Source organism: Mizuhopecten yessoensis, unplaced genomic scaffold (assembly GCF_002113885.1).
Source record: "Mizuhopecten yessoensis strain PY_sf001 unplaced genomic scaffold, ASM211388v2 scaffold9963, whole genome shotgun sequence".
NCBI classification, from domain to species: Eukaryota; Metazoa; Mollusca; class Bivalvia; order Pectinida; family Pectinidae; genus Mizuhopecten; species Mizuhopecten yessoensis.
The window spans coordinates 74228-92178 of record NW_018408310.1 but is presented as its reverse complement, the minus strand read 5'-3'; the positions used below and the strand labels follow the sequence as shown (position 1 = coordinate 92178).

Genomic DNA, 17951 nt, shown 5'->3' with positions numbered 1-17951 from the left:
ATGACATCTAAATATTACATGAAAATGCTGTTGTGTTTTTTTAGGAGGGTAAGAAAACAGAAATAACACAGAAAATCTCTCAAGTTCGCAATGGAGTGACAGACTTCACCGGCAGTATCGAGTCTATGAGGGGCAAAAGGGACACCAAAATGTCAGAAATAGACCGGCTACAGAACGATCTTCAGGTATAAAGGAGTTTTACGTCGGTTCTTCTGATACAACTAGAAACGACATTTGTGAAAGTCTTAGATATCCTAGTTCTGGTGCATTAAAACCTTCCTAAGGAATTGCTATGTGGTCATTATTCAATGCTTTCTTGCCGAGAATAAGTTTTCCAGCTTTGAGAGTGTTCATACCCTGGTAGGCTAGTAGATGCAGGTTTGACCCCACGACATTAGAGGCAACTTCTGTCGGATCTCAGAACAAGGTTTTGAAATAACGTGTAGTATACTCATCCTTATCGAAGGGAAAAACTTTGTATTAACATCATTCACTTCAGCAATTCATAAATGAACTGACATGTCCTGAAAAAAAATGTGTCTGCAGTTTAAAATATGTTGCATTACTATTTTGAAGTAAGTCCTTTATTGGAAGGGCAAGGTATATATTTAACATATGTTAAATTGTATTACAGTTACTAAACCAGAACTACCAGCGTGTTCAGCAGGAAAGGGAACACTTACACATTCAGATGCAGACAACTGTACAGAGCAATCCGTTGTGTAAGTAATTTCTTGCTTGTACCTTGCAACCCTCGGTGTATGTGTATTTTCAGTTTGTATTTGCCCGTCGATAGTGTTCGCTTGATATCTCCATTAATTTTGAACAGATTAAATTCAAACTTAATAGGAAAGTTTATTACCATAACAGCTCAAACAAGTTCGATAACAACCAATATCTTACGGTTACTTGTAGAGTTAGGGCCCATTATCCACTTTCTGAAACGGTGCCGAGAGCCCTTTATCCACTTTCCGAAACGGTGCCGAGAGCCCTTTATCCACTTTGGCTTTGGCTGGTATATAATTGAAGGTTTGTGTTGATCTCTGACTTTTATTCATCCCAGTTTACACACTGGTACTGCGGAAGAGGATTGTAGATTTTCATTCTGTCTGTCCGTTCCTCTGTCCAACCATGCTTTACTTTGTGCAGGGCATATCTACCTACAATTGCTAAATTTTGTGTGCTTGAGTATCGTATTAGGTCTTGTGTATTGTTTAACCACTCTTTGTTCACCATGCTTGTCTTGAGGTTGATGAGAATGGATTGCGCACAATACTCATAATACTAGTTTATTAATTGATATTTAATTTCTCATTTAATCTCTACAGCGGAAACTCACAGAACAGTTTTACACAGTGTGGAACTGAAGAAGACGACAATACAGAAGCTGGAGAAAGACCTGGAACAGATAGAGAGAGACACCGAGTGCCAACTTCAGGAGATAGATAACAACAATTCAGATCTTAGTGTTAGTACTCACGCTACATATATACTATTTAGATAACAACAAATCAGATCTTAGTGTTAGTACTCACGCTACATATATACTGTTTAGATAACAACAATACAAATCTTAGTGTTAGTAATCACGCTACATATATCCTGTTTAGATAACAACAAATCAGATCTTAGTGTTGGTACTCACGCTAAATATATACTGTTTAGATCACAACAATTCAGATCTAATGGTTAGTACTCACGCTCCATATATACTGTTTAGATCACAACAATTCAGATCTAAGTGTTAGTACTCACGCTTCATATATACTGTTTAGATCACAACAATTCAGATCGTAGTGTTAGTACTCAAGCTACATATATACTGTTTAAATAACAACAATTCAGATCTTAGTGTTAGTACTCACGCTACATACTTAAACATGTGTCTGGGCCTGTTGGTATTATTTGAACTTGATCTTGTAGTCATGTTCATTTGGACATTGCGCTGTGTTTTAATTTCAATGCAAAATCTTTTGATACAATTGTGATCAACAATACCACCAAGTCAATAAGTATCAAGTGTTTCCCCCAGAAATGTTTTGATGCACTATGGCATCTATGTTTTAACCCTTCCATCACAGCGCGGCGCTGCGAACCATTTCCGTGTAGCAACCCATCAATCGTGCGTGAAGCCACTTTGAGAAAGAAAACTCTTAACAAGAGTTCAAAAATAAAAATGTAGTTATTTCTAAATAAATACCATTACTTTAATCTTGACATTATACTGTATGATGCCTACGGTAATGTAACACAGTTGATTTTGTATGATATTATCATTCCTTGATGTATATATTTTTTGTCTTTCAGGAACTGAACGTGAAGCTGAAAGATCTCCAGAATGAATTGATTACACTTCAGACACAATCACAGCAGACATTAAACCAGCAGAAAAACCAACAGGAAGTAGATAATGCCAGTAAATTGAAACAAGAGAAGTTACGCAAGGAACTGGAGGCTCAGAGATTAAGGTATAAAGCTATATGGAAATAGTGTACTGTTTATTTCTCATGTGTAATTCAGTAGTGTTATTTTCACAATATTTTTTTGTTTGTAAGAGAAATGTCATTTTCATAAGAACCTTGAAACAAGTATCACTATAACTTCAATTTTGTTACAACTAAGAGGTATTCCAATGGGGCATGTTTTTGCCAATTTTTCCTGTGGCCTACTATACAAACGATTACAAATACCATAGATCCCACTGCCCTTTTATCATCAGTCATTATTGACCACCACCTAACACACAAAGCCCTAATTCAAATACATGTATGTGAAAAAATATTGCATGAATATAAGCTGTACCTGGTTTTAAGAATTTTAGAATCAAGAAACTTAGTAGAATAATTAATATTCTACTATGAATTGGGAGAAAATCTGTTCCATTTCATGAATGTGGTCTGTATCTGTTAATATCAGAACACTCCAACTAAAAACATTGAACATTTTTTTGTTTCTATTTTTCAGAGAGGAAAGTGACAAGAAAGACAGTAAGTATAGAATTACTTCAGATTGGTGGTAATGATATGAGGTGTCTACTTCATTTATATAACTTGTGATAAACGAATTTATAAGGGTGTCATAATGTGCTAAGAGCTAAGAATGAATATATTGCAGTATGTATCCCGATATATTGTCATAGGAAGGATGTGCTCAATTTTATGATAAGTTGTTGTCATAATCTTATCAAACTTAATAGTATATAATATGGATTACATAGATTTAAGATTTTTTTCAAACCAACCATCAATTACAAAATTTGAACTATTAAAAGCCTGCTTTATGCTTATTGGCATATCTGTTAGAATTTGTAGTAATTTGCAGAGTTAAAACACCAAGCAGATACATAAAAATATGCCTTTGAAAAATCATTACGATACAGCAATATTTCATCTCTGTATTGTGGTACGATACGATATACTTGTGTATTGCGATATACCTGTTTTCCGATATATTGTGACAGCCCTAGAACTTTATATGTGTTTTGTTTGCATTGAAGCATTTTGTTCTGTATTTTTACATTGCAATCATCTTCATGATTAAGACAATTACAGTAGAAACTGGGCTTTTAATTTCAATATAGCTGTCTTTTTGGAACAAAATGTGGACTCTGACTGTCTACACAGATATGTGACTTCCAGGAAGTTGGGGATGAATTGCACTTGGACATTTTTCCTTTATTCCACTGTTCTATTTGTTTACAGAACCTACAACAGAAAGTGATAGCAGTTCTTGGTTTGCCTTTGGCAATGAAAACAAAACAGCAACAGAGAGTGCTCAAGATGATATATGGAGTAACGCTTTCAGCTCGGAGAATTTGAAGGCTGTCGATACCAAACAAGATATATGGGCATCGGCCTTCTCTAGTCAGTCTACAGGTAAGCTGTGTATCTATTAAGTAGACACAAATGTGAACAGCGGCATTCATTTTGTTCTATTAACTGTAACAGTTTTTTTCGTTAAATATGATTTAGGCAGAAGGAATCAGTGATCGGCTTATTCAGTTGTAGAGCCATATTTTCAGATTTTGAATTTAGGATAGACATGCTACTATTAGCCTTGTTTAATTGAGGCAAACAGGACAGTTGTATTCATGAATGAAGATCTATGCAAACTAAAAATAAGTCCCTAGTTTGATATAAGACGTTTAAATTTTATCAATTTGTTTATTGTCATACCACAAGGGTCTTCTTGAAAACATGTCATTTACTGATATTTTGTTTTATGATTACAATGACCCGTGATCATTGGCAATGTAAGAAACTCTGCTGTATATAATATTTGTTTTATTTAGATAAAGAAACTCTGCTGTATATTAGATTTGTCTTATTTAGATAAAGAAACTCTGCTGTATCTTAGATTTGTTTTATTTAAACAAAGAAACTCTGCTGTATCTTAGATTTGTTTTATTTAAATAAAGAAACTCTTCTGTATATTAGATTTGTTTTATTTAAACAAAGAAACTCTGCTGTATCTTAGATTTGTTTTATTTAAATAAAGAAACTCTGCTGTATATTAGATTTGTTTTATTTAGACAAACCTTTAGTGTCTACTGAATCAAAGAAAACAAAATACAAAGTCTTGTACCAGTTTGATGCCAGGAACCAGGATGAGTTAGCATTGGTGCCAGGCGAAATCATAATGGTAAAACATTTTTAATTACTTTTCAATTAATTCAAACTTTCTTTTAAATGACTTTTATTTAAGCTTAATTTTTGTGTCGCCTGCAACTAGAGGTGACATATAGGTACTACTTTGTCGGCTCAGACAAGTTTGCATGTCAGAAGTTTACGTGCAATTTTGATGGAGTTATGACCCTTTTATTGCCAAATAAGGGCATTGTGTAGTTAATGAAAGAACTTTTTATTTTTTAATTAACTCCTTTCAAATTATATTGTTCAACATATATTACGGGTTCTTCTGTCAAATTCAACTTTCTGCGTTTTGGCATATCTGTTTACGCGATAACTCACGCCAAAACACTTTTCTTACTAAAAGCGCTGAGCACGCTACGCATCCACTCCTGTGGAATTCTTGTTAAATCCAACGAAATATTTTATTTACATTTGTTTAATCAAATTATTGTAGATGTCTTTGCACCGGTAAATTGTCTTCAGAATTTTATTTAGAAAATTTGAATAACCCATGTTATTTGGAAGTATTTTTGTGTACTAGGTATTTCAAAGGATTTTACATAATTAGTTTTGTTGCAATTAAGATTACAGTGATGTAAAGACATTGTAAATCATATTTTGAGTTCAAGTAGAATTTGCATGAGCGACTTAAACCTTTGACCTCTGTTTCAGGTCCCGGAAGATCAGAAGGGTGCTGAGCCGGGATGGATGGGAGGGGAAAAGGATGGCAAGACTGGCTGGGTCCCCAAAGATTATGTAGAACTTGTTCAAGAAAGTGTACTGTCTAGTCAGTTTTCTGTGATGAATGCCTTCAGGTAAGACGTGATCACTGTTGAGCTTAATAAACAGAAAGTACTTGAAATAATACATTTTTCAACAATTAGAATGTTTTGTTTTAGTGACAGTAATGCCTCTCTGAAATATGTAGAATATAATTTTGTGACAAACCAACATCACTCAGCATTTTCTTGAATAAATATTCAAATTCTATTTGTTGATAATAATGTAATACCTGTTTCAACATTTGAATATCTATTAATGAATGCAAACAAGTCATCTGATCGTTGTGTTTGTGTTAACAGTGGTGCTACAACTTCGACAGTGAGCTCTGTACCAGCGCATGTCGCCCCGGTGGAGAGCAAACCTACGGCCCCCACGCCGCCAGCTAAGTTTGTCGATGACTCTTCCTTCTCTGTGGTACAATCTAAGCCGGTGGCACCATCGCCTACTCCAGGCCAGGTAAGCTCCAGAACAGACAAGACATGTATGGTGTAGGCTTAGAATAGTTTTAAAACTGGTATGAGTAAACAATTTTCCCACATTTATATTCTGCCCAACAGAGAACTCCATATGCCTATCTGAAAGACAAAATTAGAAATTCTTAGTGGCTGAATTGTGTGTTGTGGTTCAAAGGAACCGCAGATCTAGATGATCTCAAGGTCAATGTGTGAGATTGTGTCCATATTTACAGGGCACTGTTGCTCCAGACGGGCTTCAGGCACAGTAGCTTGTGATAAATGTGTGATCTTCTGTATTTAGAATCTTTGCAAAGACGTAATGTAAATACCACCCTTTTATTTGTTCAATTATGTGCACATTGCTTGCTTAAATGTATAAAAGTGATTAATTGTAAGCCTTTGTTGTTTGTTTTCACAATTATAACCATTACTATTATCCATATGTTGTAAAGCGCTTTAGAGTAATTTTACAAATTATACAGGGCGCTATATAAATGTTGTATATTATTATTATTATTATTATTATTTGTGTATTTACAGGGCACTGCTGCCCCAGACGGGCTTCAGGCCCAGGCCCTCTATCCATGGAAGGCTAAGAAGGATAACCACCTGTCCTTCAACAAAGGTGACATTATCACAGTAAAGGAGCAACAAGAAATGTGGTGGTCTGGAGAGCTCAATGGACAGGTGAGTGGGGTTATACAATCAACATGTTTGAAATGGGAACTTTATCTGATAAGAAAGTACTGAATAAGAAAAAATAGAATATATATATTTTCTATGTTGTGTAGTGTCATCTTTGCTGTAGTTACAAAGGTTTGAGCTTAAATCCAAGGGTTTCTTAAAACACTACTACAGGTATAATGGTTTATGCTGAAGATTTTTTGCAAGATTTGTTTTTTCATGCCATGCGATTTCTCATCTAAACAGCTATGATACCTTCTGTTTAAATGAAAAGCCCTAGGTACCAATTTTGTTTATCTTGAATCATATTTTCTCAATAAGTTAGAGCAAATGTTTAATATATTATATTTGGTTTAAGGACAAACTGCTAAACTGTGGGAACAAATTTCAAATAAATTGTATTTGGTTCAAGGACAAACCGCTAACAGTGGGAACACATGTCAAATAATTTGTATTTGGTTCAAGGACAAACCGCTAACAGTGGAAACAAATGTCAAATAAATTGTATTTGGTTCAAGGACAAACCGCTAACAGTGGGAACAAATGTCAAATAATTTGTATTTGGTTCAAGGACAAACCGCTAACAGTGGAAACAAATGTCAAATAAATTGTATTTGGTTCAAGGACAAACCGCTAACAGTGGAAACAAATGTCAAATAAATTGTATTTGGTTCAAGGACAAACCGCTAACAGTGGGAACAAATGTCAAATAAATTGTATTTGGTTCAAGGACAAACCGCTAACAGTGGAAACAAATGTCAAATAAATTGTATTTGGTTCAAGGACAAACCGCTAACAGTGGGAACAAATGTCAAATAAATTGTATTTGGTTCAAGGACAAACCGCTAACAGTGGAAACAAATGTCAAATAAATTGTATTTGGTTCAAGGACAAACCGCTAACAGTGGGAACAAATGTCAAATAAATTGTATTTGGTTCAAGGACAAACCGCTAACAGTGGAAACAAATGTCAAATAAATTGTATTTGGTTCAAGGACAAACCGCTAACAGTGGGAACAAATGTCAAATAAATTGTATTTGGTTCAAGGACAAACCGCTAACAGTGGAAACAAATGTCAAATAAATTGTATTTGGTTCAAGGACAAACCGCTAACAGTGGGAACAAATGTCAAATAAATTGTATTTGGTTCAAGGACAAACTGCTAACAGTGGAAACAAATGTCAAATAAATTGTATTTGGTTCAAGGACAAACTGCTAACAGTGGAAACAAATGTCAAATAAATTGTATTTGGTTCAAGGACAAACTGCTAACAGTGGAAACAAATGTCAAATAAATTGTATTTGGTTCAAGGACAAACCGCTAACAGTGGAAACAAATGTCAAATAAATTGTTATTCAATTCCAATCATTTGCCATGTAAGCTGTATTTCTTTAACTTTCACAGGTTGGTTGGTTCCCAAAGTCCTATGTGAAGTTAAAAGGTGCTGCACTGGCTGGGTCTAACATAAGGTAAGGATGTCTGCTGACAAAAACAGGTGCTGTCTGCCTTAATTAGATCTTACCTGGCAGTTATCTGACCAAATAAAGTATAATATTTGCGATGGTGTTGTAGCTGTTGCCAATTTAAAATGTTAAAATTTATGTTAAGATCATGTAGGTTTAAAAACAGATTTTTTTTATCGTTCTGAATTTCAAAACATGGATATTAAAATCATATTCTGATATTTTCAAAAGGGATTTGAAAACTCCACTTTGAAAATGGCATGGTGACTATAAACTATTATGGCAGCATAGAATTGGAACTTCATAGCTATAGTGTTTTTAACTACCGGTATTTTAACTAGATTTATTTTTTCACGGTTATAGATAATCCACACATAAAACTTCATATAGAAATTTTTTTGGTGTGCGATGTTGCCACACATGTAAGGTCTGGTTTGGTTTTATTTTGTTTAAAGTGCTATTAACAGCTAAGGTCATTTAAGGATGTGCCTTCGTGTGTGTTGTGTATGCATGCATGTGTGCCGTAGACAGGGCTACACATGTAAGGAAATGTAACACTGTTTCTCTGCTTGTCAAGTTCCAGGTCCCAAACGCCCACCTTGGCTGCTGAAAACATTGATGGGGGAGGCAGTGCTAGGTCCACACCACAGCTATCTACCCCTGCTCCAGAAGGAGGTAGTTTGCTGTAAAAATAAAGTCCTTGGGGATGTTAATTTAAGGAAATATTATAAACAGCCTTTCCACCTGAATATGCATTTCGTAATTCCTTCTTGTTTTGGTGCTGAAGTTTACGTTAATCTAATTCAACCTAAGTTGAATTGTGACATTATTGAAATCTGTTTTGCTCTGCCAAGCAGCCTTGTTCATGAGAGAGTATTTCCAATTAAAGCCACAAAGCAAATAATTTTGAAATCAAATAGTTTATATTTATAACCCCGAAGATGATAGAGTCAAACCAATTCATATAACAGTTGGTATACAAGAAATATGCACAATCACATTGGGAATATGGAGTCAGATATCACTTTAAATGTTAATTGATAATGAAGTAAAATGCCCTTTGGCCCAAAATTGAAATTGTATTACTGAGACTTCAGGAGTTTAATATCAGAATTAGTCCAAAGAAACTTGATTTCACATTTGCATCTTTTTCAGAGAGTTTTGTTGCTATGTACAACTACAACTCGGCAGAACCCGGGGATTTGGCTTTTAACCAAGGTGACATGATCATGATAACCAAAACGGAAGGAGATTGGTGGACAGGCACGATTGGAGATAAAACTGGAGTGTTCCCAGCAAACTACGTCAAAAAGTCGGACGTCCAGGTTTGTAGAATACGACTGGCAATGGATTGTACTCTTGGTGTTTGTAGTATACTAAATATTAACGTAGTCCCAGTGTTGTGTACTAACGCTTGTTTAATTGGTTTAAATCCTGGTCACTTTGTGTTAGAGGTACTTAGTTGTTGTAATATTTCAAAAGATTGATAATCAAACATAATTTTAATTACCCCAAAAACATGTTTTTTGCAGTTCAACATCTGATGAAGGTTTTAGAAAACGTATTTGGAAAAATGTTAAGTACTAATCATAAACTTCATCATCCAAAGTTACCAGGTTTTGAAATGATTGGGAACAGAATGTAAAACAAGCTTTGACTGGATATACGCTCTGCTATATATTGCCTTGTAAAGACTAGTGATCTAATCTGTGTTTTGATGTGTTCATTCCTTTTCACACTTAACACATTTCTTATGACTTACAACTTCATGGTCATCTTAAAACTCTTCATGTTTTGAAGGTGTATTATTGTAAAAGATTTCATTCTCGGGCTAAATTGTGTTGAGAATTGAATCTTATTTTAAGTTTCAACTACAAAATACATTCCCAGGTCTTTAAAACTTAATTTTTTGGGGAAAAGTGTCTATTAAATGAATTGGCGAGAGATTATTCATTAATTAAAAAAATATCTTCAAAACTGTCTGATATTGATGATGCAGATATTCATAATTAAATATTATTTTACTTCAGGCAGAAAACTTTGTAGATGCTGTAGACTAGTTTCTATTCATTATTAGACAGATTTTTTCAATATATCACCTCAATGTTTGTAACTATTTTGCTTGTTTACTTATGCATGATTTGCTATTCAATGGAACTTCATTAATCCAGATTCAAACAAAATTCCTGAAACTTGATTTTCAATGCTGATCTCTTTGAAGAGGTAATTAGTGTTCCATTAATGAGAAAATTGTTTTTGGATAATTGTTGGTGCACCAAGGTATCTGGACTGATGAGGTTCCATCGATATGTCAGTTTGTACTTGGTTGGAGTGGCTTGTTGTATTGATGGTTGTATCTGCTATCTTTATCCTAGATTGCTTCTGACGGTTTGGCTGGTAACCTATTAAACTCTGAGTGTGTTTCCCCAGTACAGGCAGTACAAGAGAGTGCTGCAGCTGTATTTGACCAAAATCTGGGTACCAACACTTCATCACAGTCTCTTCAACCCGCGTTTGATATTTCAAATTCAATTAAAGAATTATCCACCAAAGAAATGTCTGAAAATGCTAGGGGATTAGATTTGAACTTTGACCCTTTTGGAGGAGATTCTAACAAAAAGCCAGGAGAGGCAACCTTTTCTGACCCTTTTGCAGGCGAATTGACCAAAACACCAGGACAATCGTCTTTTCCTGACCCTTTCGGAAGTGAAACCAGCAAAACACCTCGAGAGGCAGCCTTTCCTGACCCTTTTGGAGGTGAAACCAGCAAAACACCTGGAGAGGCAGCTTTTTCTGACCCTTTCGGGAGTGAAACCAGCAAAACACCTGGAGAGGCAGCCTTTTCTGACCCTTTCGGGAGTGAAAGTAGCAAAACTGCAGGACAGAAAACATTTCTTGACCCTTTTGGAGGTGAAACCAGCAAAACAACAGAACAGACTACATTTTCTGATTTTGATGCCTTCAATTTTGATGGTCTGTCATCTACAACTGATCTGACTGTAAGTCGGGACACGCCACCATCAAAACCTGACAAAGATGATGTTCCACCACCACTTCCTCCAGTCAGGAGGAAAAGATCGGGAGCAAAGCAAACCAAGCAGATGACAGGGGAGGGAAATCCTATTAGCAGTTCAGTGAATACTAATAATACATTGAAGAGTTCCTCAAGTCCTGCTCCAGTCTTTGGAGATTTCGGAAATGCCGATCCGTTTACTAATGAGAACAGTCTAAAGTTAGATCCTGAGGATAAAGTTGGCAGCCCCAAGAATGATGAACCATTGAAGGATGATCCATTCTCTAGCTTTAATGCTTCAGATCCCTTTGCACAAAGTCAGAAGAATTTTGGAACAGAAACTGATCCTTTTGCAGGAGCAGATCCCTTTGTAAATATAGGAAATAATGCTGAAACATTGTCTGGTCCATTTGCAGAAAGTCAAAATGATTCAACTGGTGGTCTTGCCACAGGAAAAGACCCATTTGGAGGAACAGACCCATTTGGAAATACAGGAAGTACTTACCTATTTGGAGATACTGGGATTACATGTGGGACAGAGATGCTGGGTGGTGGAAACAGTCAGAGTAAGTCAAATTCTGAAGATGTTGGAACGACAGCTGATCCATTTGGAGGTGGTGACCCCTTTGCTGGCCCAGAAAATAAACACATGACTGATGTCATAGCATTGGGAAGAAACCTTATGTCGCCCAACACTGACCAGGAAATAATAAACGCATTTGCTAACCTTCCAACAGAAAGTGCCACAAGTTTCAATTTGAATGTAAGTACATCACCAACTGATTCACAAAACAATTCCCATCACACCTTGAACCCAACAGCACAGTCCACTATTATCAGTCCTGGTAGTAACCTCACAGCGACAGTGGCCTACTACCTCACAGCGACAGTGGCCTTTCCAGCTGGTAATGTTGGCCAGCCGCATGTCACAGAAAGTCCAGAGCCTACTTATGAGGACATTTGTCCCCCTCCTCTTCCTTCTGTCAATAATATCCCTCCCAGACCACCAAAGCCACCACGACAGAATCAATCCAAGGCTGTACATTTTGAACCTGAGGCAATATATGAGGATTTGCCAAATGAATTCTGGACACAAGAACTGGGAAAAACAAAAGACCAAGCAGACAAAGAAAAGTTGGAATTGGGAAATTCAGGTGACAAGAAAGATTCCCCAGTAAGATTAGACACAGTTCTAGGTGAGACTACGGCCGATAATTTTGGTCAATTAACTGGTAAAGTTCAAGCATCACAGAAATCAGCAGGAACTGAACCACCATTTGGTGAAAATGCGTTGTCAAGTTCCACTCCCCAGCATTGTGTAGAGGACCCCTTTGGGGGAGGAGATTTCTGGGCTGCCACAGGTAACACTGAGCAGACATTGACCAAGACAGGGCTGGATGAAACTTACGACGATGCCTCCGTTGGTGGGTTTGTTGCTGACTTTGGGTCTATGACAACCTCCAGTTCTGAGGCTGAGGATATACCAGGACAATACGGAAATGTGCCGGCATTGTCATCTGAAAACACTGGTCAAAGTACTCCTGCTTCTACTTCACCACCCAAACCAAATTCTGGCAGTAATAATAAAAAAAAGGGTAAGAGCTGGGTAGATAAATACATAAAGAAAAGAAAATCATCTTCTACCACAAAGGAGGCAAAAGATGTGCCTGATTCAGGCCTCTATGAGGAACCAGTGAAAAATGCAGACAAAAACAAAAAAGCTGACCCTCTCACGGCATCAAAAAGCAAAACTCAACCCTTGGAAACAGAACAAATGGAATCAGATTTGTATGAAGAAATCAATGTGGCTCGGCCAACAACAGGAGTTCAGACATGGCCAGGAAATGGTGTAGTGTCCAGTATAGTTCCCGAGGTAGGAAACACTGTTTGAATGGCCCTGCACATTGACAGCTCGCATCATACCAGTTCCTCCTGTGCAGAAAATGACATGGTCCTGATACTATGGACAACTAATGAGAGTGTTATATAATTTTATGTACATGTCAAGATGTCTGTCACATTTTATGCGACACCAGACCCATACACACCCACAGTGTCTCGTATCAATATAAATATTTGCAACTCTCATCAAACTTGTAAACATTACATCAAATTTGAATTAATGCATCATTTTAAGCAAAAGGAGACTTTGTGATAAAACTTGGCCAGGACATGTCATTTAATACAAATGCAGCTCCACACCCTGCTTGACCTCTGACCTTACCACACTGGCTATAGTGTAAGGATGACCTCTCACTTAACACTTTAACCTTTCCAAATGTTCACCTGCACGGCTCATAGCAATGTTAGGGTTGGTGAAGGGCTTTCTTTGTAAATGTCCTCTTGGTTTACTGTAATGGTACTAACTTCTATCAGTCATTACAAGCTAACTCACTGTAACAGGAAAATCAACATGGAAGTAAAAGTGCAGGATTTGGAAACCAGGGTTTCGCTTACAATATTTTATCTCCGAGTGTTATGAATAATTTTGTTACTATTTCTATAAACAGATTGTAATACAGTGTGTAGAAATTTTTGTTTAATTACATAAAAAATGGAAAGTATTGGAACATTTTCTGTAAATTTATTGCTTTGTTGTTGCTGTCTGTGATATTCTTATTTCTTACATGAGAATCGGAAATTAAAGGTATTGTCAAGTGGACATGTTCACAATGTGGAAAAGGAAATTCTCTCTCAAGTTGTTTTTCAGCAATTAAAGAGACCAATCAAATGTTCACAATGGAATATCAGGATATTACAGTAATTAATAAGCTACTATGTTACAATGTTAATTATCTCATTACAACCCCAGGGGAAGCAGAGTGACCTTTGTAACATATACCATACTATGTTTGTTCTCAGTTGAAGAATCATGCATGTACAATTATGGTTGACGTAATTAACAATGGGAGTAACGCTTTGTTTGTATTATTTATTCAGCCAGCCCCAGCTTCTACGTCACAAAGTAAATCAGGTTCATTACCTTTAAAGAAACCAGGTGAGTACTACTTACCTGTAATATATATCAACTTTATAACAACATTAGAATACAGTTATCACCATAAGTCCCTTTTGGTAATTTATGAGGTCTTAGGTAATCTCAGTGTTTTACCCTGATGAACAGTGACTGACCCATACACAGGTCTAAATATAACTGTCTCATTTAATGAACATCAGTGGCACCCGCTTGATTCCTTGTAATACACGTATGTTTAGGACACTTTAATACAGAATTCTGAGTTTGAATTGATAATAATAATAATTTGAGGTTCTTATATACGGCTTTATACAACCTAGTTCGTAGATTGTCTCAAAGCAGTTCACAAATTATTATCCGTGGTTTTATAGGGCCTTTGCAACCAGCCAATAACTTTCTCAACTCCATGGGGAGCATACAGCCGGAGATGCCATTTCGGCGCTCACAGCTAGCATTCAACAGTTCTAGCACTGCCCAACCACATACTCATTTACAGCTGAGTAGACTGGAACGAGCAGAGTAAAGTATCTTGCTCAAAGATACAACACAGTGCAGTGCTGTGACGCGAACCCGCAACCCTTCGGGCATGAGCCTGGCGTCCTACCACTAGACTACTGCACCTCATTTATGCGTATTTTAATGTGGTTCTTGAAATTGCATTTTGCTAAAAGATGCAATATGTGTTTTGTAGGGATATGGTATAATATTGAAAAGGGAACAGAGGAGTCAACAGTATTGTGTTAAAACTATCTACTTATCTGACATGTACCTATGCAGGTTAAAGTTCCCTTGGTTTGCAGTAGAGTTGGTGACTTTATTCCTGATATATGTTGACTTTGTTATTACAGAAATAGCATCAGTGATAGCCACGTACACAGCCACCGGACCAGAACAACTCTCACTGCAACCCGGTCAACTCATACAGGTTCGCAAGAAAAGCCCCAGTGGCTGGTGGGAAGGCGAACTCCAGGTAACCATGGCAACAGGGGTTTTTTCTGATAAAAAGTTCCATACCTTGTTAGGTTTGTCTGTTCATAGAGTCATAACATGAAAAAAATCATCATCTTTAAGTTTTATTTTATACAAATGTTAAGTCAATTGACATGCATTTTTTGTGTTCCAGGCAAGAGGTCAGAAGCGTAAAATAGGTTGGTTTCCTGCTAACTACGTGAAATTGTTAGGAGCATCCAGCAAACCCTCCACACCTGACACTACTCTACAGGCTCAAAGCGGCTCCCCCTCCCCAGCATCCACGGTAAGTCTGATGCTGGAAAATGGTGGGAAACAATAACTGTGAAAGTAGCTCATTTTTAAGTGCCTGACCTATGGAACCAGAGACTGATTTTAGTTGGAATTCATGGGACTTAAAACTTTCATTTTCAGATTATCACAACTCTTGTATAGTATTCAGAGTTTGAATGTTTCGTTTGAATTATGATCAGATTTATACATCAAATATGATTTATTTTTTTTTTTTTTTTTTTTTTTTTTTTTTTTTTTTTTTTTTACAGATCAACAGAACTAATACTCCTACCATACCTCCACCTCAACTGGGCAGTCAACCGACACAGCCAGAGGTCAAGTACAGTAAGTCTCCCTCCATGTGGTATTTCATACTTCAATGTGATGTAGATCATCTAAATTATAGTTGGCATCTTTCAACTTGGATTTTTTTTTTATATGAATTAATTAGCTGAAATGAGTTAATGAGCTTACTGGGTTGAGATGTTTCCTAACTCTTTAACCTCAAGGAACTGTCCTCAAAACTGTTAATTCATTGTGCATATTAATTGAATCTTAGCGAGTTAAAATTTTCAATGATTTGGTTTATAGTTTAAAAATCCTTTAGAAAGACAGCATAANACACACACACACACACACACACACACACAAAAAATAAATAAATACATAAGAAAAAGTGATCTGTATCTGGTATGTTGATAACAGTTTTATGTATTGTGTTGTACGTACAGTTGACCAGGTGGTGGCCTTGTACCCCTACATAGCACAGAACGACGACGAGCTGACATTCCACAATGGATCTGTGATAAACGTCATCAGTAAGGACGACTCCAACTGGTGGTCGGGGGAATGTAACGGTCAGAGTGGCATGTTTCCTTCCAACTATGTTGATGCCCTCACCACCTCACCCCCACAGGAACCTACATGTAAGTAACAATCTGCCTCACCTTACACACAACAGGACTTCCCAACACTCGACTGTACACAATCAAATACACCAGATGACCACATATTTTAGATTGCAGTTTTTTTGCTCCTGTAAAATTTCACCCTTGGGGCTTTAAAATACTCCCCGGGTTGATATCACGATCAAATATATTGGGGACGGTGTATTGAAAAATAAATGTGAAATTTTCCTTGTTTTTGTTGTATTTACCTTTTCATTGATGGCAAAAGTGAAATAAGTAAAGAAAGTACTTTCCTTAATGAACAGTGTTGCATAAAAGTAAGGGTTTTGATTTTTAGGTGGACAACCATTTGAAACTATGACAATTAAAAAAATGTATGAATCAGTCTGAGGCGATTAACAAACTAGGAATACCAGTGAACAGAATTAGGCTAGTACATGTATAAACTACCTGACTTATTAAAATATTTAAAAGTTATTTAAATAGCTAACTAGCTAGTAGTAACCTAAATAGTCCTGCTCCTCCAATATTTCTGGGTTAAAGCTATTTGCATGTATTATTTTTATTTTTTTTTGGCTTGGCATGATTTGTAGATTAGGTGTGGGTTAACAGTTTAATGAGTGAACTCTCGCAAAAAAAAAGACATAGATGCTACTGAGGACACAAAGAACTTTATCTAATATGTGTGGAACTACTGTGTGAGGAGGAATGGACCAGTTATCACTTGTTGGAAACCGAAGTAGCTAAAGCACAACATTGAAATATTTTCAAAAATATTCAAATTTATCTTAAACTAAAGGAATTCAAAATGGTCATCTGGGCCTGTATACATGACATCGTTCTCATACTCAAGCATGGATTTTGTGCTCAAGCTTAATTTCTTGTTCCATCTATAAAATAATAATAAAACCTTATAATGTCATTAATTTGGGAAAAAGTTTAGGAAACTTAAAGCCAAAGTACTGTTTTCAATGTTTACATTTCACTTTTTGATGGTTTGACATGATTTAAGCGAGTTACAGGAAAGTTGGTTTGAGCACAAAATCCATGCCTGAGCATGATACCGGTTTCATGAGTACGAACCTAGAACACAAGAGACAAACAAAGAAAAAGAGATTAAAACAATTAAGGAAACTTTGTGGGATTTTTTTTTTCAATGTTTGACTTTTAAACTCATTAATCTATAGCTAATTGCTCATCCATGTGTAGTGACACCTTTTGAAATGATCACTTTGATGAGTTTTGAAATGGGCTCTCATGAATCAGGTAGTCACCATAATTTTCACTGTAATGAATTTGATGTACTGGTCTGGTGACTGCTGTTTGTGATGAAACACTTTAACATCCAGTTTGATGTGCTAATTATAACATAATCTTACTCTTTGCTTCAGGAAATACAATAGACCTGATATCAGTGGGTTGTTGTTGACACTCGGGACAGGTCAAGGGGTCAAAGGTCGAGGGCGGTTGTCATGGAAACTGGAAATGGCTGCAGATAGTTTGTCTGACTTCTGACTCACTACGTTTTACATAACAGCTCCTACATCTACTTTGATCAGACGCTAGAACGTTGTGATATTTTTGCTCACCTTAAATAGCTGCAGAATGAATGGAATGCAATAGAACAAGCCGATAGCATTGTACATGTCGACTTTTTCAACTACTGCTTATATTATCTAGACAAGTTTTGTAAATATCAGCCATTGATATATTTAATGATATTATATATTCTACTGCCTGCTGCCACATTTTCATAAAACAGCCACCACTCTCTCTCCCCCCCACCCCCATCC

At 36.4% G+C, this 17951-nt stretch overlaps 1 protein-coding gene across 3 annotated transcripts in view; it reads left to right on the top strand.

The window, feature by feature from the left end:
* Positions 1-17951, top strand: part of LOC110459045 (intersectin-1-like) — a 65432-nt gene that overhangs the window by 11556 nt on the left and 35925 nt on the right. For all 3 annotated transcript variants that reach the window (XM_021511079.1, XM_021511081.1, XM_021511082.1), the window contains exons 15-32: positions 45-185; positions 635-722; positions 1329-1468; positions 2308-2468; positions 2965-2987; positions 3702-3875; positions 4532-4641; positions 5304-5446; positions 5714-5870; positions 6410-6556; positions 7960-8024; positions 8596-8693; positions 9174-9343; positions 13972-14029; positions 14857-14978; positions 15132-15263; positions 15520-15595; positions 15982-16176. In XM_021511079.1, the coding sequence (XP_021366754.1) occupies positions 45-185; positions 635-722; positions 1329-1468; positions 2308-2468; positions 2965-2987; positions 3702-3875; positions 4532-4641; positions 5304-5446; positions 5714-5870; positions 6410-6556; positions 7960-8024; positions 8596-8693; positions 9174-9343; positions 13972-14029; positions 14857-14978; positions 15132-15263; positions 15520-15595; positions 15982-16176 (2200 nt within the window). The remainder of the gene's footprint in view (positions 1-44; positions 186-634; positions 723-1328; positions 1469-2307; positions 2469-2964; positions 2988-3701; positions 3876-4531; positions 4642-5303; positions 5447-5713; positions 5871-6409; positions 6557-7959; positions 8025-8595; positions 8694-9173; positions 9344-13971; positions 14030-14856; positions 14979-15131; positions 15264-15519; positions 15596-15981; positions 16177-17951) is intronic.